We start from the raw sequence: 22,680 nt of genomic DNA, 5'->3' as shown, positions 1-22,680 counted from the left end.
CTGTATGGGGGTGCATTCTCTCCAGTAAGATATTGTGATCAACGGTATCAAAAGCAGCTGAGAGATCCAAAAGAACTAAAATAGATAGCTGCCCAGTATCAGCTGATCGTAGAATGGAAGCTGATCGCCCTTATCAAAGCGGTCTCAGTGCAATGCCCAGAACGGAAGCCAGATTGAAACTTCTCCAACATGTCATTTCCATTTATAAATAATGAACAGACGTGCAACAAAGCAGGAATGCTATTGTTTCTCAAAAACATTGTACTGGAATACACTTGAACTCAGCATTAGCTAATGCTGTGAAAAAGCATAAAACTACTCAAGATGTATGAAAACTGCAGCTGCCGGCTATTACCCAATTCTGTTCAATTTTATTTTATTTGTACAGCATTGTTCCAGAGATACTGTCATTAAGGCACTAGAGGAAAACCAGGTCCTAACAGTGCATTACAACATTGCCATTTAAACAGGCCTACGCTGTGTTTTGTTAATAAGGCTGCCTAAGCTAACTGTTCTGTTTTTTGTCACTGAAGTTTAAGTATTCTACAAATTCAAGCATTAATGAAATTAGCCATCATAGATGAATGCTGATAAGTTTAAACTTATTTGCCATTTAATGTGTAAGAAATGCATGGTGTTTAATTGTGCTGCATTAAACAGGAAATAGGAACATTCATTATCAATAAATTAAAATTACTGTTTGAACATATTTGTTGGGATTTCAGATGGTAAAAGATGACACTGGGTGGAGGATACATGTAACTTATAGACTTATTATGCTAGGCTATAAGATAAGAGCAGAACACAAGTGCGCAAAACATTGTTTGTTTCAGCTTTTAAAAACAGCAAGAGCACTGGCCCTATTACACAGTATTCTGCAGAGGAACCGGCCAAGAAAAATGGCATTGGTGCTTTATTTTGAAGAGAAGAGGCACTAATGACTAATGCTTTTCAATTTGAAAATGAAGTCCAACATCTGGAAGACCCAAATCTGCATCCCTGACTAGGTTGCCAGCTAGTTGTCAAGGGCAGCCAGGTTTCAGTATCAGACCATGGGGTTATCATACACTGAAATAGATTATTTTTCCAGAAAAAACTTGTGGCAGACTCTTTTAATAGAAAGTTAGTTCATGTTCCATGTTATGACTTTTGTTTGGCCAAAACATATATACATTATGTTTTATAATTTGGTGCAAAACAACTTTGTGAAGTTATTATGCACAACAGAAATGTTAGTCCTTTACATTAAAATCTTAAAAACCACAAAATATGAGGCATAATAATGTCTTAAATCATATAGGTATGCAGGAAAGCTGGGGCTCAAGCAGATTAACTCATGAACATTCCGTATTTGCCATGAGACAAAATTACATGTTGTCAGTCCGCAGACTATTAAAAAGGCCACTTCTCATCAGGCTTGCCCACTGAAACCTACAAAAATAGGCTTTAAAAAGCACATCTCTAGTGATATTACCCACAGAAGGTGAAATAATTAAAAGGTCCAGGAAACTTAAATCTGTGAATTCTTTGCTGGTGTCTTATTTTAAAAATTTTCTGCATTCAAAAATGGCCAAGAAATATTTTTAAATGATTCTGGCACAAAACAAATGTATAAAAGCACCAAAATTGGTTTGCTTTGGCTAAATTTTAGGTTTTCAGCTGGCGGGGTGGTGTTAGTTACAAAAACCTTAAGTCCACTGAAATCCTTTCTATATGGAAATATGTAAATGACACTCTTGTGCGAGTAAGGCAAGTCAACTTGAAAATGCCTAAGCACTGCCCCTTCCCTGGATGTGGAGAAAGCGATATGCATTTTTCTTTTCATAAAAATGAAGAGCCCTATTAGAGATTGGTTATTTCTGGAGCCCACGGGCACTGCATCACCAATAACTCAATACTACCATTTACAATTTAAAGGCCTAACCAATAACCATGCACCTTTAACCTCTTAGCGCAAAGCCCCTAGTGGTCGGCACGCCGGCATGCCGAGATTACTGAACTCAGACATTCAGTGCTACTGCAACCACAGTATGAGTTAAAAACAGAAACGCGTTGTTTTAATTTCATTAGTAGACGATACACGACAACTATGCCGAATACGGAGTTTCACAGCGCCACCATTGTCACTCTGGTCGTTCATTTAACACGCACCTCCTCCCTGCAGTCTCATCTACAACTACACCCCCCACCCATGACATAATGGAAAATATTGTCTACCTTGGCATTCATAAAAATATTCTTTCCTCACTAAAAAATCGTATTCCGTCATAGCAACAAGATAAACCCAACGATAGCCCCAATACAGCAGTGAAAACGCTGCTCACTGAATAACGAATTAAACGAGACATTTTAAAAAATGACACCATGACATTCTACAGTCAATATCTGGGACTAAATATTGAATAAATATACAACGTTACCGTTGGTTTTACGCGTAGAGATGTCCCTTTTGAGACTGAGTGGTCATATATTGTCTTGGACAATCCATGTGTGAAATATACGCACATTTGTGATGCCTGGGTACCTTCCAAAATAGCTGTGCGTAATACCACACCTGTTGTTACGGCGTTGTCGTCCTTTTTAGTACAGCCTGGCTTGATTGAGAATTCATTTATACAGTAGGTGAGAGCACTAGCTTTCTAACAATGTATAACAGGTCTAATATTGCTTTTGGAATAGCATTTTATAGGTCAGCGTAACCGAAAAGTTTCTTATCATCACATTCACTTATGCATTAACTCTGTGGTAGAAGACGCTGCACCTAACAAAATGTTGTCAACGATTTTTCGTAACTTCTTGGAAAATACCATTATTATTCAGGACTTCTGGGCATAGCTAAGCCATATGTTTGCTGATAGACCCAGCTGACATCGTTTTCTGGAGCAAAACATAAGAGAAAAGAAGAGTATCATTGATTTACTGCCTCTGTCTCCATCTACTGAACATAGATAAGATTTCATCATTGCTATGTAAGTTTTACTGCTCAACATATTTCAGTTATATACGTTATTTTTGAAATTGAGTGTCTTTAAATAGGTTAGTGGTATTATATAATGTGGATATTTCACACTGTAATGTAAGCGTTAGTTAGTATTGTAATAGTTTTTGTGAAGCATGCAACAGCGAGAGTTGGAACATTGCCAAAACGTGGTAGACGCTTAAAAATTGTTTTCCCATCCCCATACAAGAAAACATATGAGAGTACAGAGTATAGAAATACATACAAGAGTTAATTTACACATTTAGGTACTGTACCACATTGTGTGACAATATTTTTTCATTATGTTTTAATCTGATAGCAATGTTCCATCTTAAACCTTCATAAGTGGCTCATTTAGGGGCTTTATAGTGGACAAAAAGCATTTTATTCATTTTTGGAGAGACTTTGGATACGTTTCTGGACCCCTAGATATTTTAGACCACTGTACTGACAGAAAGCTTGTAATTCCCACTTGAAAATGATGCAACAGTGAGTTTCTTGAGTTAAAACAGTTGATTTGTAGTGAAATTTGTGAATATGTTGTGATTTACTGCAATGCATAATTTAGACATTTTGGATAGATTTGGAGACGCTGGATACACTGTTTATTTTTTGCTTCATAATTCTATAGTAGTTCTACTTATCCGCCTTTAGATTTTATGAACATGTGGTCAAGACGTTTTTGATCCAGCATGTGCATAGTTTAACCTGCTGTATATATGCGATCTCTCAGTATTTCATTGCAAACTAAAAAAGTGAAAATTCATTTTTGATGTTTTGTCTAGACAATTGCATTTGTGGCACTTAATTTCTTATGAATATAAACTTATCTGCATTAGTATTGTAAATTGTACAAATGTCTTGCTTCATTTAAGTCATTTTTCAAGTCTTTGTGGTGTTCACATCAGGAGTTATAAAGCTTTAAATAGGGTACCCCCTAAATGGGCAAGGATTGGCAAGATTTGGCATGTGCGCTAAGCGGTTGCGCTAAGGGGTTAAACTAAGTCGAACTGGTTTAAAAGTGCATGCATTTGCAGTGCAAATTTTCACCTGGAAATTGTTGCAGAATGCGGTGGATGGGTAAGTAGGCCCACTGTGAACTAGCAGCAATTAAATACCTTTCAAGCTTAGGCATGTGGAATCAGACTTTCTTTATTTAGGTGTAATGGACAGTTTGAGACTGCTATAGAGCCTAATGTTCTGTAACTCTGTGTTACAATGTTACTACACATTGAATGCTGCGTCTAACCAACTTTCCTCTTTTCTTTCTAAGCATAACCTCCAAGACCCTCAGCAGTCTGGTTTCAGACCCGGTCACTCGACGGAGACTGCCCTGCTCTCCGTCACTGAGTCTCTCCACGCAGCACACGCAGCATCCTGTTCATCTGTCCTAATTCTTCTTGACCTCTCAGCTGCCTTCGACACCGTTGACCATCCTACACTTCTGTCTTCCCTGACAGAATTGGGAATTTGCGGACCAGCCCTCAACTGGATTGCGTCCTATCTCTCCGGCCGCTCCTTCCAGGTTGCCTGGGCCGGTGCAGTATCAGCTCCTCGTCCCCTCACAACTGGGGTCCCTCAGGGCTCTGTCCTTGGTCCCCTCCTCTTTTCTCTGTATACTAGGTCCCTTGGCCCTGTTATTGCCGCCCATGGCATGTCATATCATCTCTGTGCAGATGATATTCAACTTTTCTACTCTTTCTCTCCCACAGACACTCAGGTCTCCGATCGCATATCCGCCTGCCTGAGTGACATCCAGAGCTGGATGACCAAACACCAGCTCAAGCTCAACACAAGCAAAACGGAACTTCTCCATATTCCTTCTCTTACCTCTCCCACTTCTCATCTGCCCATTTCTTTAGGAGACACTCCCCTACACCCTTCACAGAGTGCCCGAAATCTTGGAGTTGTGCTGGACAACAGGCTGTCACTCTCTGAGAATATCGCGGCAACCACCCGGTCGTGCAGGTTCATCCTGTACAATATCCGCAGAATAAGACCACTCCTCACCAATTATTCCACACAGCTCCTGGTCCAGGCCATGATACTGTCACGTCTGGACTACTGCAACTCCCTCCTGGCTGGCCTCCCAGCATCAGCCACCAGACCCCTTCAGCTCATCCAGAATGCAGCAGCACGTCTGGTTTACAACCTCCCTCGTGACTCCCACGTCACTCCCCTCCTCATCTCCCTCCACTGGCTACCAGTGCAAGCTCGCATCCGGTTTAAGACACTGGTGCTTGCTTTCCAAGCAGTCAAGGGGTCAGCTCCTGGTTATCTGCAGAAGATGATCAGACCCTACAAGCCGGCCAGATCGCTCCGATCGGCTACTACAGGGCGGCTGATTCCTCCCCCAACACGAGCAGCAACAAGGTCTCGACTCTTTGCAGTTCTGGCCCCACGATGGTGGAACGATCTTCCAGTGGAGGTCAGAACAGCAGAGTGTCTGAGCACCTTCAAACGGAAACTCAAGACGCACCTCTTCTCTGTGTACCTCTCTCCTCTTCCCTAAACCCCCTCCCATAACTATTAAAAAAAAAAAAAAAAAAAAAAAAAAAAAAAAATTTTGGTTCAGACTATCTTGTTTCTCCTTAATGTATGCATCATAGTAAAGGCTTTTTATCTGCATGTTGTTCAATGGACTTAAGTGGACTTGATCCTGAGTTTGGTTACACTGTTGTAAGTCGCTCTGGATAAGAGCGTCAGCTAAATGCCTATAATGTAATGTAATGTAATGAATGATTTTCCAATTTAACTACATGATGGTAAAGCCTAGTTTATGTTTCTTTCTTTTATTCTGCGTGGTAGGGTAAGGGTACTACTCTAAGCAGATATAACCTAGCTAGCGACAAGCAATGGCTAACATATGACCTGTCTCATGAATTTTAATGAGAGCAGGATACATGCCTACCCTGTCCTAGTCTGCAGAACAGATCACAATAATCTAATTGTGTTTATTACAATTTATTTGTTATACTTGGGTTAAAAAATAGAAAGAAATATTAAGAAGATAATCAATTGTCCATTCTGGGGAATATAACCACAATTTGAAACCACTTTCCTGAACCTTTAATACAAAAGTTAGACATGTCACGTTTAAAGTGCTTTAGTTCACATTTTTGGCTGGGCTGCAACAGCGGGGCCAGCCCTACAAACGTGAATGTCTGTGACTGAGTGACTGAGTGATGAAGTTACACCATTGGTCAGACAAATCACGTGTCATGACAACCAAATAAAAAACAGCGCGAGTACAGCATTTTTCTCCTCAGGCAGAGTGACAAACAGGGTAGAGGATAGGATTAAGTTACCAGGGAACAAGAAAAAAAAGTAGATTTAACTAGCTACCGTTAAGTTAGACAGATTTTACAGTTTAAATAAACATTCTCAATGTATTCTCTATTGATGTTCATGGCCAACTAATTATTATTAATATAATAATATATTGTGAAATAATGTTCCAGCTAACGTTAGCTAGGTTACGTAAACAGATTTGCAACTATATATGAAATAGGCGAAATAGCGGTAACAACCTGTACCTAGTTATGTAGGAAAAAATGTCCTTGTTATCCTCCAGTGGTTATTTTTCCAGTACCTTAGCGATTTTTTTCAGTGCCGGCAAATAAGTCAGAGGTGGCCCAGCGCTAGCTTTTGGTTGCTAAGGGGACATGTATCGACCACCCCATGAATGGAACTTAAACAGTATGCTGGCAAATTTATGTTAAGTGTCCTGTCTTGCGTATTTGAGGTTAATATGACAAAGGGTGGTCCAGGAATTCGTACATATTCACTGTTGTAACCCAAGTCGCAGGATGCAAAATAGCCATTAGGAAAGCAGTTTGAAATTATGAAGCAACAACTGCGCCATTGGGTTTAATGGGTCGCGATGAGATAATTCCGAGCGTGTTGCTTGTCTTAAAGTTGATATAGTAAACAAGGCTGTATTAATATAATTAAATGTATATGTATGAAGTTGGTTTTTTACATATAGACAGTTTGTGTATTTTTATAGGACTTACATTTTAATAGGTAACAATGTCCAGTACATTGTGTATTACATTGTGTATTTCAGGTTTGTTCACGACTGTTGATTATGGGTGAAGTGAATACTTTGAGAGAGACCTTTTTCAGTTTGTTAATTTGGTAATATTTCGTTAACTCATGTAAATACGTGAGAAAGTAAACGCTTTAAAGAATTACCATAAGCTTAAATCGCAACGTAGCCTGCATAATAATCAATCTCAAACTGTATTAATTTATTTGCTTGGTTAACAAGCGTGCCAATTTCATGAAGAATATGTAATGATCATAATAATAATAATAATAATAATAATAATAATAATAATAATAAATAATCCGTAATCAACCATTGGGAATTCTCGTGTCGTCTTGTCATTCACGTCAAAACGTATAGGATCAGATTTAGTAAAATCAGCTAATCATCAAAAAGATAGCGGAACAGTTTAATCTTGAAGGGATATGAACACCACAACGCCATGAACACCGGAAGTACAAGTGCAATAAAGACTTGCTTACAACTTCATTTATGAAATAGGTGCATTTTCATCGGCAAGACCACTAAATAATAAATAAAGCTATGTGGATTATCTGATTTTTATTAACAAGCCCTTTTTGAAAGCACGGCGAACGAAGACATCGGAGAAGTCAAATAGGCTGAGCAATGGTTGGTTAAAAACTACCTTCCAACACTCGAGCTAACAAACCGCTGCTTGGTGCATTCACTTCTACATCATTCAATAGGCTACGTCTTTCTGCGGTGTATTTTCAAATTTACGCCACCCCCTTCGCAAAATAAGATAGCGAAACTAAGTTTGCTTTTTCCCCAGGTTCCAGTTTTTTTTTTTTTCCTGCAAGGACAATACAAAAACGAAAAGGCTTGTATTTTTTTAGATGCTTATAAAATATCTCTGAGGGAACTAGGGACATACCCCCAGTAGCCTAATATAAGGATGAAATATAAATCAGAGCATGTATACCTAGCATTTTTGAGCATATTTCTGTGTATAAACAGGCCATTGTGACGCGCAACAAGCCGAAAAAATAGAACAGAAGCAAAAAACTACGCTTCAGTTCGCTTGTGTCGCACAAGCTTCGCAGCCGGTTCGCGACGCGCATCTGGTGAAGAGGACGTTGCCCACTGCTGTTGTAATAACAGTACTTCAACTACGCTTCAGTTACGCGCGCAATACGCGCGTAGTGCGCTCGCGGTTGATACGCGTGCGGTGGGTGTCCGGCTTAATAAATACGAAGTAAATACACTAGCGGTTCAGGTGGTCGATACACGTCCCGCCCCTCTAAGGTTACTTTCGCTAGGGAGGGGCTCAAGGTTATGAAGGGAAAGAAATGCCTTCTAGTTCTAAAATATGTAACATCAGTGGAGGCTACTACAATATTTTAATGTTCTTACTGGTTGCGCGTGATCAAACATTTGTGGTGTGAGAGAATTATCTAACGTTACTCATTCTCAAATGTAACCTTATTAGACAAGTACACAGGCAGGAGCAGTGGAGGCGAGTGGAGCAGGAGAGCAGAGTAGAGCAGGAGAGCACAGTGAAGCAGGAGAGAGGGCAGAAAGAGATGAGTGGAGAGGAGAGAAAATGAAGACTAAGCACAGGCTATCAGGCTGGGACCATAAATGGGTAGACAAGACAAGGTTCCACCCATGCCTCTCAACCAGGCTGCAAACTTTGCCACTGAGGCTAATATGCAGTGCCTTCTGTAAGTAGTGGGTCAGATGCATTATGTATGAATAAATACTGTAGATGTCAATAAATATGTTCTAAAGTTTGTTTTGCAGTGAAGTGTCATTTTATTTCATATTTTTAAATATTGATATTCACTACGACTCCGGCGGCACGCGCACACCACCCAGGTACAACAAAACCCTTACATTACATTACATTACAGGCATTTGGCAGACGCTCTTATCTAGAGCGACGTACAACAAAGTGTATAACCATAACCAGGAACAAGTATGTCGAAAACCCTAGAGAGAAGTACCGTTCCAAGTGCAGGGAACAACCGCATAGTTCAACTTGGACCCTGAAGGTTAAACTGATTAACACTAACACAAACGAGAACAGCAACAACGCAGTCTATGCAAAAATACAAGCAGTAGTTAAGACAATTGCATTAACTAAGTCACCTACGAAACAGCTACCTAGTTACAACCCTAAGCTTACAGTCAATTAAAAGATTACAGGGAGGTAGGGAGGGATGGGGAGAGGTGCAGCCTGAAGACGTGAGTCTTCAGTCGTCGCTGCTGAAAAAAAATCCTAGAGGAAACACTGTTAGGTCCAGCCATATACTAAGTTTTAACCTGGTCTTGTATTTCTTTAACATCATAAAGGACAGAGCTGACAGTATTAGGTATTTGGACATAAAAAATTTAAAATTACTCCACAGAGAAAACATCTTCGACATACAAGTTTTTCACTGAAACTGTGACTTTGACCAAAGACGACTATGAAATGCAATTTGTGTGCAATCCCTGCTCACACAAACAATCAAAGCTGTGCATTTCCTGTGAAATGGATTACTGAGAGGAGAGACGGAACAGATGTAAAAGCCCACTGCAATTAGCAGGAGCAGGGGAAAGGAGAAGCGAGCTGAATTTGTTATGACAGAATCTTTTTTACATTTTTTATTTAAATATTACACTTTGCATTTTTAAGTACTTTTTACATTTTGTCTTTCGGCTTGTTTTGCACATTTAGCGCTTTTCTCAGTCTGCATGTAATACACCCTGTAATACACTTCGGCTATATAATGAAACCACTATAGATTCTTGGGGGGGGGGGGGGCTGAAATTCCTAGTTGTGTCCTTTATTTCAAGAAAATAGTTTTACAACGTATGATGTCATGATCTTTATGAAATTAGGTCTCGGATATCAATGCTATAATGCTGGATCAGACTACCTTTTTATCTCTATTCTGTTTTTAAATTGAAGTAGGTTTTCACCCTCTGAACATGGAGTGAATTGCATGCACTGTGCACCATGGCTTCGTACTTAATTCAGACCAGTCCTAACTGTGGCCAGAAGCCCTGCAGGGCAGTGCATTATAAGCCAGGGTGTCATGGACAGAAGCAGGATTTCGAGCAGCAGGCAGCCTCACTGCACACTAGTGACCCCCTCAGCTTGATCAGGCGTCGGTGGTCTGCCTGCCCACCCCTGCCTGACCACAAAGCTCAGCTGGTGAACCTCAGACTAAGGAGAGGCAGCAGCTGCAAGTAGGCACTTGTAAGGAGAATGCATGTTTGTCCCAATTAAGAAGGGAGAGTACAATGACCAGACTGGCCAAATAATACAAAGGGAAAATCCAAATTGAGAGAAAAAAAGAAGAAAAAAAAAAGAAATAAATGGGCAAGCAAAAGGCACAAAAACTGGGTGTCAAGTGATCATGGCAAATAAAATCAAGAGCAAGAAAAATGAATAAAGCGAAAACCCTCACACTGACATTGCTCACAAATAATATGTTTATTATGCAGAATTAAGTCTAAACATACTGTTTTGAATCCAACCACTGTTTGTTCATTGTTTGTGAGCAACATCAAGTGAAGGTGCTACTCCATTTTTAACTTCATAAAAATTACCTGCACACAGTCAAACTTTTCAGTGACTTTGGCTGTATATTTGACTTTGAAGAGGGTGCTGAGGTTTCCAGCACTGTAGTACAGCTGAATCTGCAGACCTTTGTATCCAAACGCCACTTCACTGTAAGGAAAAAACATTATTTAAAATGAACTGAAACACAACATACTACATTGTACCGTGAAGTCCATTATAATCACATTATCAATCCAACTACATGAGCAAGAAGTTGACCTTAAAAGTTAAAACAAGTAAACATATGCAACATGTACTCTTTAAACACTACTCACACGTTATTAATATGTACAGCAGTAAGTATCCATTTGTATGGTGGAAACCAATAATCTACAATTATGCACTACTTTGTGAATAATATGCATGTATTCAGAATCATTATTGTGTTGTGGTATACAGAGATAATTTAATGTTCTGAATATTTATTTGCAATGTCCACTGTAAAGTAAAAATAACAGCTTGCTGAACAGAACTTGACATGGCTTGTCAACTTTGCCTCATGCTCACTGCGTGGCAACGCCATAAGACTCCACCTACAATTGTGGCCATGGCAACATTTATAATTGTAAATATAAATACAGAGGTCAGGATGTCTCCAGAAGCACTTTCTGCTGCTCAAATAATTTCTTTGCAAGCACAAGTCACAAAACATTTGTTACAATATGCTTCACAGCAGACCCTAGACTACGATATAAAGGCAACTCCATTTTTAGTAAAGCAAAAGCACAGATTAATCAACAGTCAATAGTCAACAGTCATTAGTCAATAGTTGAATACTACAATAGCATACTTCAAGAGAATAAATCTGTCATAAAATGGCATTGAAAAATAAATTTAATCTACACAATCTTCACATAACTGAGAGAAAAATCTGTTGTTCATGCAGGATAATGGAGATTTGATTGATGTCAGGTGAATTAAATAAAGGGGGCTCAAATCCAGGCAGAGACAACTAACAAATGATGAAATAGATTTTTACTGTTACTAGCTGGACACTGGATATTAAATGCAGTGAAGAGTTACTCACTTCTATTAGAAACCAGAGATGAACAGCATACCAAAAGCGATCAATCCATATAACACAATGCAAGATGAGAATTTCTAAGCACACTGCACACTACTCTATGCAGAGGTGTGCAGGAAGAAGCCACTTTGACTTGGTCTGGTCCTGACATTTAGCCATATAAAAATTTGTATTGGAATGCCATAAAACGGTTTCAGAATTCAACTTAGCTTGGCTGTGTGTGTATTTTTCCAAAATTCATTATGAATTGAAGCAAATCATTCCTTTTGACCAGTTTTTTGAGCTGCTAGCAGGTTGTGCTTCCCTTTGCCTTACTGCTTATTATTACAATAGCATTTACTTTCATGTTAGTTTCAGCTGCTGTTTGTTTGGGCCATTAACTAGTAAAAATGAATGCAGTTCCTGTAAACGTGGGACTCTAGCAATCATTGTTTTTAATACCGTTATCACTTCACACTAGCCATCATACTCCAGACACAACCCAGCTGTGCTAGTCATGGCAGCGCCATTTTCCATTACCACTTTCCTTAGACGCCCATCACATTTAGTTCCACATATGCAGCCATGTGCACTGTGTGCAGCCATTTCGTAGCCTAGCACCTGGTGAGGACCAAGGCAAGTATAATCAATTTATGCACTATAATGTCTACCAAAAAATACAGAAATGAATATAATACAGAATACAGAAATAATTACAAAATATATTTTTAAAAGGGAAAAACTTTAAAATGTAACTTATTTTTTCCAGGTCATTTAATTATTCACCATTATTAGTTTCTGTGAAAATTAATTTATTAAAAAATGTATTTACACACACTTAACCTCAATTAACCTGGCCTGCTTTGCTAAAAATTACTTTGAGCAGCTTTAAGTAAGGTGCATCTTTTAGCTCTGATTTATTTTTGTCTTAAAAGCTCTCAATGTGGTTATCAGGACTAATTTTCAGAAGCTTTACATACTGCCCCAGATCGCTCCATTAGACCTCCTTTGGCCAACTGGCTGACCAGTAGGGCACCCAACAGCCTCTAGTCGCAGGTTTGAATCTGCCCGAATTGGTGAATACCCTGCCCCAATCAACCAAGATGCCACAGTCACTAGCCATTTCCAGCTCTTCACACTTTGTTCCCAATAAATACCACATATTGTTGTGACAATCCATTTTATTTTTCAGTCATGAAGGTGTGCATTGTTTTCAATGAGCATAACTTACTCATCACCGAAAAGCTGGTGACTGTACTCCGGATGGAATGTAGTACTTTCATCTTCTATATCTTCAGGGAAACGCACTATGGAAAAAGCAGATCACATGCCAGAAAATGTAAACCATTTTGTTCAAATAATAACCAATTCTACATCAAATAAATAATGACACACACACTTTTGTGTAATACACAGTAGGTGGTAAGAGCAAAGCAACATGTAACAAAGTGAGGTTAGAGAAATGAATGTTTAGACGACCACATCACACCTAGCTTTAGACATATTGCTTCATTGGTGTCACATTTGTATTCTGCCAATTTCTTCTCCATTGCATTCATCCCTGGAGAACAAAACAAATGACATGCTATATAATACTATTTAAAAACAGTTTGCACTGACAATAACGACAAATATACAATAGATGAGACAATGACAAATAAATTATAAATTACCAATACGGCGCCATGCCCAGATGATGACAATTGAACAACGAACTCTGGCTAGTTAGCGAACTCGCTGATACTGGTAAGTGGCTAGCAAAGTTCATAGCTACCGGACGCTATATAAATGCATTGAAGTATTGAGCTAACGTTACACAGTCCTTCATTTTTCGTTAATCTACTAATTTACGTAGAATTGTTTACTATAGTTAGCTCACCTTTAAAGGGTACAACCTAGGGTTAACGAGCTATCTATTAGCATCATGGACAGCAAACATGTTTGTAGCCAGTGTAGAAAACAGGTTAAACATCAGCTAGCAAGCCAACAAGGTCGGCTGCAAAATCACAGGGGGCTCCATATGTTGTAAGTTGGCTATTAATAAACTGTTCAGAATTAAACTGAACAGAACTTGTGCAACTGTTCGCTGTCAGTTTCATATTCATGCCGTTAGTTTTTTGTTTTTACAACCGAAGAGACTAACCATACGTGGTCAGCTAACGTTAGTTGGCTAGGTAGCCACCTGTCGTCATTAAATCAGCATTGTGAACATTCTGGATTAATTTCAGATAAACTCTCGAATATAGTGCACCGCTGTCTAAACACATTGGCGACTAATTTAACATAACATCAACCCAGCTAGTTTAAATGTGTTTCATTAAATGAGTAACGTACCCGCCATTTCCTTTCACAGTAGTAGAATCAAAGAACTGTAGGACCCGCGCAATGCAAGGCACTTCCTATTTACCCACGTGTTTCCGCTATCCGGTTACGTCTGCGTACACTACGGGTGTTTCTATTTTTTACAGTCTCTGGTGTTTCTGCATTGACGTCACTTTCCCACCGGAATACGCCCCCTCAGTCGGGACTGAGTGGCAAAACATGGTGCGACATGGCTGCCTTTAGTAGAGGAAACTGCGAAACCGGGAGTAAAACAAACGATTATCTGCTTAAATTAAAGGCAGTTGGACTCGACAGTGATCCTTACAACTTACCAAATAACCAGTGGTCCATGGACATTCAACAAGAAATCGGAGCTATCTTTTTAGTTTCATGCCTCAGACCCGCCCACTTTAGTTCACAACCAATTACACTTGAGATATATAATTATAGCTTTACTATGTAAGTCCGCTATAGTGCACTATTCTCTACAACCTTGTTATTCACAGTGTATATTTCTAGAACATCATCATTTCCAATTCAGTGCAAGTAAGTGTACCTTCACAACTTTAGTTTATTTTCACAAATATGAGAACATTGTAAAAGTGCAGTCATATTAAGTGTCTCACAGGGGCGACATAGCTCAGGAGGTAAGACCGATTGTCTGGCAGTCGGAGGGTTGCTGGTTCAAACCCCGCCCTGGGCATGTCGAAGTGTCCTTGAGCAAGACACCTAACCCCTAACCCCTAACTGCTCTGGTGAATGAGAGGCATCAATTGTAAAGCGCTTTGGATAAAAGCGCTATATAAATGCAGTCCATTTACCATTTACCATTTACTTACACCCGGGCACCCACCGCACGCGTAGCGTAAGTGGCTCGTAAGCAGCACGGCGAAGCGGCGCGGCGCATAGCGTGTCTCCACTGGTTCCGTTTGTGTCGCGCAAAGGCTTTTCTTACGCCGGGCACCCACCGCACGCGTAGCGTAGGTATGATTTTACCCAAAAATCCAACATAGCCTACCTGACACAAAATGACAACCGCAAATCCACGTTTCGGTGCCTGGATTCCAGTTGTTTCTGTGAATTGCAGCGATCCATTTACTTCTCTTTTCTTTAGCTTTCGGCAGCCTGTAAAAAGATAGCTCCGATTTCTTGTTGAATTTATTTGTACAGTCAATCGCACAACCGTTCTTTCCCATTTTAGATATGTTTTTTGTGTTTTCGCGGCATTCAAGCTGAATGCTAACGCTGTCACTCAGTAGTCTTTCTGACACTCAGTGGGTGTAACCGCAGTGACTTCCACTTACTGTGACGTCATGTGCATACCCTCTATACCAAGAACGCGAAATCCGGATTTGCGATCTTGTGAAGTCTGTTCTTGTGGGATACCGCACTTGCAAGCTCACAAGGACAGAGAACACTGTTATTAGGGGTCCAAGCAGCGATGCTGGTGGAACCCTATTGTATCTGTTAGGATTATTATTATTATTATTTTTCTCCGCTAAAAGTGTCTGAGGCTCAGCAACCGTAAATCCTAGAGCAACCAAATCTGGTATATGGGTTCCTATGGCCCCCCACTACTCAGGCACTACAAACCTATGTCGGCCAGATGGTGGTGCTACAACAAAGGGTAATGCGTAAAAGGCCGTAACTCCCACACCATAAGTCAGATCAACACAAAACTTCATCGACCTATGTATCTGAACATGCTCTACAACTTTGCTATTGGGACCACCTGTGTCCGCCATATTGTTTGCCCACCATTTGGACTTTTTTATTAGTTGCGCTGCGGAAGAGCTGTAGCTCCAAATCTAAAGTGTTACGACATCTAGTAAACTCCTTTAAGGCAAGCGGCTAGAAGACATCCATGGCGACGCAACTAAGTAATCCAACACTGTCGGGTCTAGTTTCTATCAGTGAGGGGAGGGTCTGAACTTCATAATGGACAATATTATCTATCTGGGCGTTCATAAAAATATTCTTTCATCACTCAAAAATTGTATTCCCTCATAGCAACAAGATAAACCCGACAATAGCCCTAAGATATGCCAATACGGCAGTGAAAACGCTGCTCACTGAGTAACGAAATAAACAAGACAATGTTTCAAAAAATGATACCATATCATTCTACAGTCAATATCTGGGACTATATATTGAATAAATATACAACATTACCATTGGTTTTACGCGTAGAGATGTCCCTTTTGAGATTGAGTGGTCATATATTGTCTTGGACAATCCCTTTTTGAAATATACGCTCATCTGTGATGCCTGGGTACCTTCAAAAATAGCTGTGCGTCATACCGCACCGGTAGTTTACAGCGTTGTCGCCCTTTTTAGTACAGCCTGGCTTGATTGACAATTCATTTATTCAGTAGGTGAGAGTATAAGCTTTCTAACGATATATAACATGTCTGATTTTGCTTTTGGAATAGCGTTTTATCGGTCAGCGTAACCGAAAGTTTTCTTATCATCGGATTCACTCTGTGGTAGCAGTAAAAGATGCTGCACCTAACAAAACGTTGTCAATGATTTTTCATAATTTCTTGGAAAATACTACTATTACTCAGGACTTCTGGGCATAGCTAAGCCATATGTTTGCTGATAGACCTATCTGACATCATTTTCTGGAGCAAAACAGAAGCGGATACAGGCCTACAGAGTAACTTTTTTCATTAGTTGCACTGGTGCGCCTAACTTTTTCATTTAGGTGCACCAGCACATAATTTAGGTGCACCCAAAACTTTTCACCACACCTTTTGGTGCCGCAATAATACATTTTAAGCGTTACCTTTTTTGTCAGTTCCCATACACATTGGTAATTTCTTAACACATTATGTAAATGATTGTAAACAGGAATAAAGGTGCAGATAAATGTTTTTTCTTTATTTAAATCGCAGCACCATCAAGAAATCGCAATAACCTCAATTGTTTAAAAAATAAACTTAAAAATTGCTGATGTTTAAAGTGCTTGACAAACTCAAATAAACAAATCAAACTCAAATTAAAGCCGCAAGCGGCGTTGGGAGGGGTCCAAGCATTGGCAGCATCGCGCCCCCTATGGAGCGATTTTAAAATGGCTTTGTCCTCATGATCATATGCCTTCACCCAACATATCTACTGAATATCATGATGATCGTATGAAATATTGATGACTTATGGCCAATTTTGAGCTAAGAGACGCTGTCGGATGACTTAGTTACGTCGCCATGGATGTGTCCTGGCCGCTTCCCGTCAAGGCCTTTACTATGTCGTAACACTTAGATGGCATGTCGTAACACTTAGATGGTCCGGTGTGCATGCACAGCTGCAGTGTTTCTGCGCCGCAACTAAAAAAGGCGTCACAGTAGTGTTGTCACGATACCGAAATTTTGACTTTGATACTGATACCAGGTTTAGTATTACGATACTCAATACTGAAATGATACTTGAAACTTAAACGGTGCTAATTCGATACTCGGTACCTAACGATACTGAAATTACCTTAATAGATCAGAAACGTAATGTCCACAAGGGTTGACCTCATTTTCTAATTCATGGTTTATTAACAACCTGGTTCATTAACAACCTGTAAGTTGAAGTCTCTTCAACATATTAATATGCATAGGCCTATAGTGTTACAACACAGAACAATAGAAAAATATGTTAAATATATTTCAAAAATTAAACAGTTGTAAAGTAAATACTCTTTAAAACAGGTCTTTCACCTTTAAATAGATTTAAAAACAGCATATTGTAATAACAATAAAGCATCTATCTATAATAAAATATTTCCAAATTGGAACACCTATTGCTACTGAAGTGAACTGAGTCAAAGCTTGCGCTGTATCAGGGAAGAGAATGCACAAGCGCAGGTCACCTCACTTGGCAACCTTAGTTGCTACTGCCATCTAGCGAAGATTCTGACAAACTACACTTTTCATCCTCTAAATCAGTAATGCGGGAGACACATTTCCCTGGCTTTTACATTTGACGCAGAACTACCGAACGTCGGAAAATTCAAATACGAAACCGTTTTGTTTTTTGTTTTTTAAGTGCCAAGAAAGTGCTGAAGTTTTGGTATACCGTGCAACACTACCTCAGACACATATTCCAATCCATTACTCAGCTTAGCAGAGAATGCACATTTCAGAGCGCCACAGAGACAGATAGAATAATAACACATGAATGCACATTTCAAATAATAAATACGACATTGAGAAAAAACGGAAGAAAGACTGAATATCAACTCGCGAATTGCGTGCTACTCGCAAAGAAGCCTACCGTTTAATTAATTTATTTAGACATTGGCAGATGAGAAGAGTTTTAGTAACGCTGACCTATAAAACGCTATTCCAAAAGCAAAATCAGACATGTTATACATCGTTAGAAAGCTTATAATCTCACCTACTGAATAAATGAACTGTCAATCAAGCCAAATTGGACTAAGAAGAACGACAACGCCGTACGCAACAAGTGTGGTATTACGCACAGCTATTTTTGAAAAAATCCGACATTTCACAAAGGGATTATCCAAGACAATATATGGCCACTCATTCGCAAAAGGGACATCTCTACGCGTAAAACAAATGGTAAGATTGTATATATATTCAATGTGTAGTCCCAGAAATTGACTGTAGAATGACGTGGTAATTTTTTTTAAAAAGTTAGTCTCGCTTATTGCGTCATTCAGTTAGCAGCGTTTTCACTGCTGTATTGGCATATTTTAGGGCTAATGTCGGGTTCATCTTGTTGCTACGGAATATTGCATTACATTACAGGCATTTGGCAGACGCTCTTATCCAGAGCGATGTACAACAAAATGTATAACCATAACCAGGAACAAGTGTGTCGAAAACCCTAGAGGGCAGTAGCCTACCGTTCTAAGTGCAGGGAACAACCGCATTGTTCAACTTAAACCCTGTAGGTTACACTGATTAACACTAACACAGACAAGAACAGCAACAACGCAGTCCATGCACAAATACAAGCAATAGTTAAGACGAGTTAAGTCACCTACGAAACAACCCTAAGCATACAGTCAATTTAGAGATTAAATTGAGAATACGATTTCTCTCAGCATAATGACGGATTTAAAGACTAAACGAACTCACCCGATATTGTCTTCAAACGGACCGTATTATTTATCTAGACATTGGCAGACTACAGCATAAATTGCGTCTTTTGTTTATATTCAATATTAGTAATTGCAGCGAGAAACTGCAGCTCTAGGTCGTTATGTGATGGTAGCAACGGAACGAAGCGGACTATATATGTATTAGGCTACCGTTATTATTTCATTATACCAGCGTGTTTTCGCGCGTTTGCACAGAAACTCAGAACCCATAAATAAAATGGTTTAGCTGTTTCTCAGCATAATGACGGATTTAAAGAGTAAACGAACTCACCTGTTATTGTCTTCAAATGGATCCATGTCAAAGAAAAGTAATGATTCATCCTCTCAAAGCTTTACCGTAGCGTATTATTTATGTAGACATTGGCAGAGTACAGTATAAATTGCGTCTTTTGTGAATATTCAATGTTAGAAATTGCAGCGAGAAACTGCAGCTGTACACAAGATAGTCTGTTATGTTATGGTAGCAACGGAACGAAGTGGACTATGTATGTATTACCGTCATTGTTTTATTATACCAGCGTGTTTTCGCGCGTTTGCACAGAAACTCTAAAACTACCAATAAAATGGTTTAGCTTTTTCTCACCAAAATGACAGATTTAAAGACTTAACGAACTCACCCGATACTGTCTTCAAATGGATCCATGCCAAAGAAAAGTAATTATTCGTCCTCTCAGAAAGGTTTTACTGAAAAACTTTGGGTAGCCTATCCTAGCATGCACGCTAGGTGGCACTGTCAGACCGTGCTTTCACTGCTAAAAACTAGACCCTACGGTGTCGGATTACTTGCGTCGCCATGGTTGTCCCTTGCCGTAAAGAAGTTTACTCGATGTCGTAACCGTTTAGATTTGGAGCTCCAGCTTTTTCCGCACCCCACCTAATGAAAAAGGCCAAATGGTGTGCAAACCATATGGCGGACATAGGTGTTTATTACCGTTATTTCTCATTATTTCGCAGCTGTTGCATATGACATCCCCTGCACATGACTCGTCATGGTTAAGTATTTCACTAAATCGCTCCCACACAGAACTTTTCTGCCCTTCCTTTTTTTTTTTAATTCTCCTTTTTAAATTTTCTTTTGGATCTTTTTTGCCTCAATTGCTTAAGACAAATGGACGCCGCAACTGGCGCAATTAGAGTCTAGTCTGCTAATTCGTGCCTGACGAAAAATTGAGCTTAAAATATGTTCACATTTTAGAGAATGTAATTTAAATTTTCCTCATTAATGATGTATTATTTCACCCACCCATAACCCATCCGCTTTTAATCAGATTGTTAATTTTTATGACTCGGTCGGCCCGATCAGCGGATTAACCGCGGTGCCCGCGGATATAACTGCGATCCGCGCATCACTAATACACACATTCCTTATTTTTTTTCCCCACCCGCATTCAGCGAAGAAGAATATCACGGTCATAGCCAATCAGAGGCAGAGAAGGGGCGGGTCTTTCGCAGAATGCAGGTGGGAAAGAAATAACGCTACACACACACAGAAACAGACCTGCTAAATGTCAGGCACACTGGTGCGACCAATGAAAATGTTTAGTCGCACTTGACAGATTTTTGGTGTGCGACCAAAACTCTGGAGCCTTGGGATAGTATCATTGCTTTACTGTCTTTGTCTCTATCTCCTGAACACATAAAATTTCATCATTGCTATGTAAGTATTACTGCTCAAAATATTTCGGTTCACTCCGTTGCTACCATAATATAACAAACTTTCTTGTGTCTACAACTGCAATTTCTCGCTGCAATTACTAATATTGAATATAAACAAAAGACGAATTTATGCTGTAGTCTGCCAATGTCGAAATAAATAATATGGTATTCTGCAGGCAGCACGCAGGTAGCAGAGATGGCGAGTTGATATTTCGTTTTTTGTTTCTTTTTTTCAATGTCGTATTTATTATTTGAAATATGTATTATTATTCTATCTGTCGCTGAGGCGCTGTGAAATGTGCATTCTCTGCTAAGCTGAGCAATGGATTGGAATATGTCTGACGTAGTGTTGCACGGTATACCGAAACATCAGCACCTTTTCGGTACTTAAAAAAAAAAATGGTTCGGTATTATAATTTTCCGACCTTCGGTACTTTTAGGTCAAATGTAAAAGCCAGGGAAATGTGTCTCCCGCATTACTAATTGAGAGGATGAAAGGTGTAATTTGTCTGAATCTTTGCTAGATAGCAGTAGCCAATAAGGTAGCCAAGTCAAGTGACATGTGCTTGTCCATTCCTCCTCGTTGATACAGTGCAAGCTTCGACTCAGTACACTTCAGTAGCAATAGGTGTTCTAATTTGGAAATATTTTATTATAGGAAGATGCTGTATTGTTATTAAAGTATGCTGTTTTTAGATCTATTTAAAAGTGAAAGACCTGTTTAAAGATTATTTAGTTCACAATTGCTTAATTTTTGAAATATATTTTATATATTTTTCTATTAATGTTGTAACACTATAGGCCTATGCTTATTAATATGTTGAACAGGCTTCAACTTAAAAGTTGTTAATAACCCAGGTTATTAATAAACCGTGAATTCGAAAATGAGGCCAACCCTTGTGTACGTTTCTGGGCTGCGTTTCCCAGAGTCTCCTTAGTGCTCCATGCATCGTAAGGTATACCTTAAGGTCTTCCTTTAGGTCTTGAGCTGTTTCCCGGCGCCTCCTTAGCTAAGGTATACCTTCTGAAAGGTATACCTTTAAAAGGGTGATCTGAAGCACTCGTAAGCTGTCCCTTAGCGATGCGCTCCACAGTTTTAGCCTTATAATGTCAACATTTTGCTTTTCAAATCGACAGTTGTACTACAGTGCGCATCTAGTAGCACATCTGCAAGCGAAAATTACATAGATAGTTTAATATTAACTTTATGAAAATGAATTATCCAAACAACGTTTCTGTGCATAGCACATCATGAGAATGTTGTCGTTTCACCTGTCTATTCCCATCATGATGGTAATAAAGTATAGGGCCTATCCATAATACTAATCCAATTTGTGAAAAAAAATAAGCGTATATCATTTTTACGTAGTGGAGCTTGCTGAGGATATGGCTTTTCTGACTGCATATCCTGTCGAAATTTGTTTGTTTGTGTGTGAGTCAATGATCCCACTGACTTGGAACAAACCGCCGGTTTATTAAGAATATAAAACCGTGTGAGAAAAGCCGACGTTGAGTGAGTATACTTGCATGTCCGAACTAGATGGAACTAAAGCACGTTGATTGGCCTAGCCATAAACACACATACAGGTACGGTGGCTCATAATGAACAAACAGGACAAATGATCTACATCCCTTTCCTTTAGCTCACAACTCCTATATAAAATAAAATAGCACTGGGTAAATATCAACATTACACAACATTTCTTTCTTACCATGTTGTTTTACGATTTTCAATAAACAACCCAAAAATGATATTCTTGGTCAAACTTAAGACTATCCAACAGCAAAACAAGGTGGATGAACATATCACTTTAACAGGTAGGCCAATTCATAAGGCATACCCGGAATAGAATTAATCATGATCGATTTCCACAGACGCGCTTTTGCCTTTCATCTACGATCATTTTTGCACTGCAGAGAAAAGTTCGCGGGAATCAGTGGATATGCTGCTACAGTTGCCTATACATTGTGTGACAAGAAC

General features: G+C 39.3%; 1 protein-coding gene across 2 annotated transcripts in view; it reads right to left on the bottom strand.

The window, feature by feature from the left end:
* The window catches only part of hat1 (histone acetyltransferase 1), a 62,897-nt gene extending 48,813 nt beyond the window's left edge, over nt 1-14,084 (bottom strand). For both annotated transcript variants that reach the window (XM_064327184.1, XM_064327186.1), the window contains exons 1-4: nt 13,943-14,084; nt 13,098-13,169; nt 12,840-12,915; nt 10,593-10,713 (exon numbers count right to left, since the gene is read on the bottom strand). In XM_064327184.1, the coding sequence (XP_064183254.1) occupies nt 10,593-10,713; nt 12,840-12,915; nt 13,098-13,169; nt 13,943-13,949 (276 nt within the window). In that variant the 5' untranslated portion in view covers nt 13,950-14,084. The remainder of the gene's footprint in view (nt 1-10,592; nt 10,714-12,839; nt 12,916-13,097; nt 13,170-13,942) is intronic.
* Between the last annotated feature and the right edge of the window lie 8,596 nt (nt 14,085-22,680).

The sequence above is a fragment of the Anguilla rostrata genome, chromosome 3, assembly GCF_018555375.3.
Source record: "Anguilla rostrata isolate EN2019 chromosome 3, ASM1855537v3, whole genome shotgun sequence".
NCBI lineage: Eukaryota > Metazoa > Chordata > Actinopteri > Anguilliformes > Anguillidae > Anguilla > Anguilla rostrata.
This window is presented reverse-complemented; position numbering and strand designations above follow the sequence as displayed.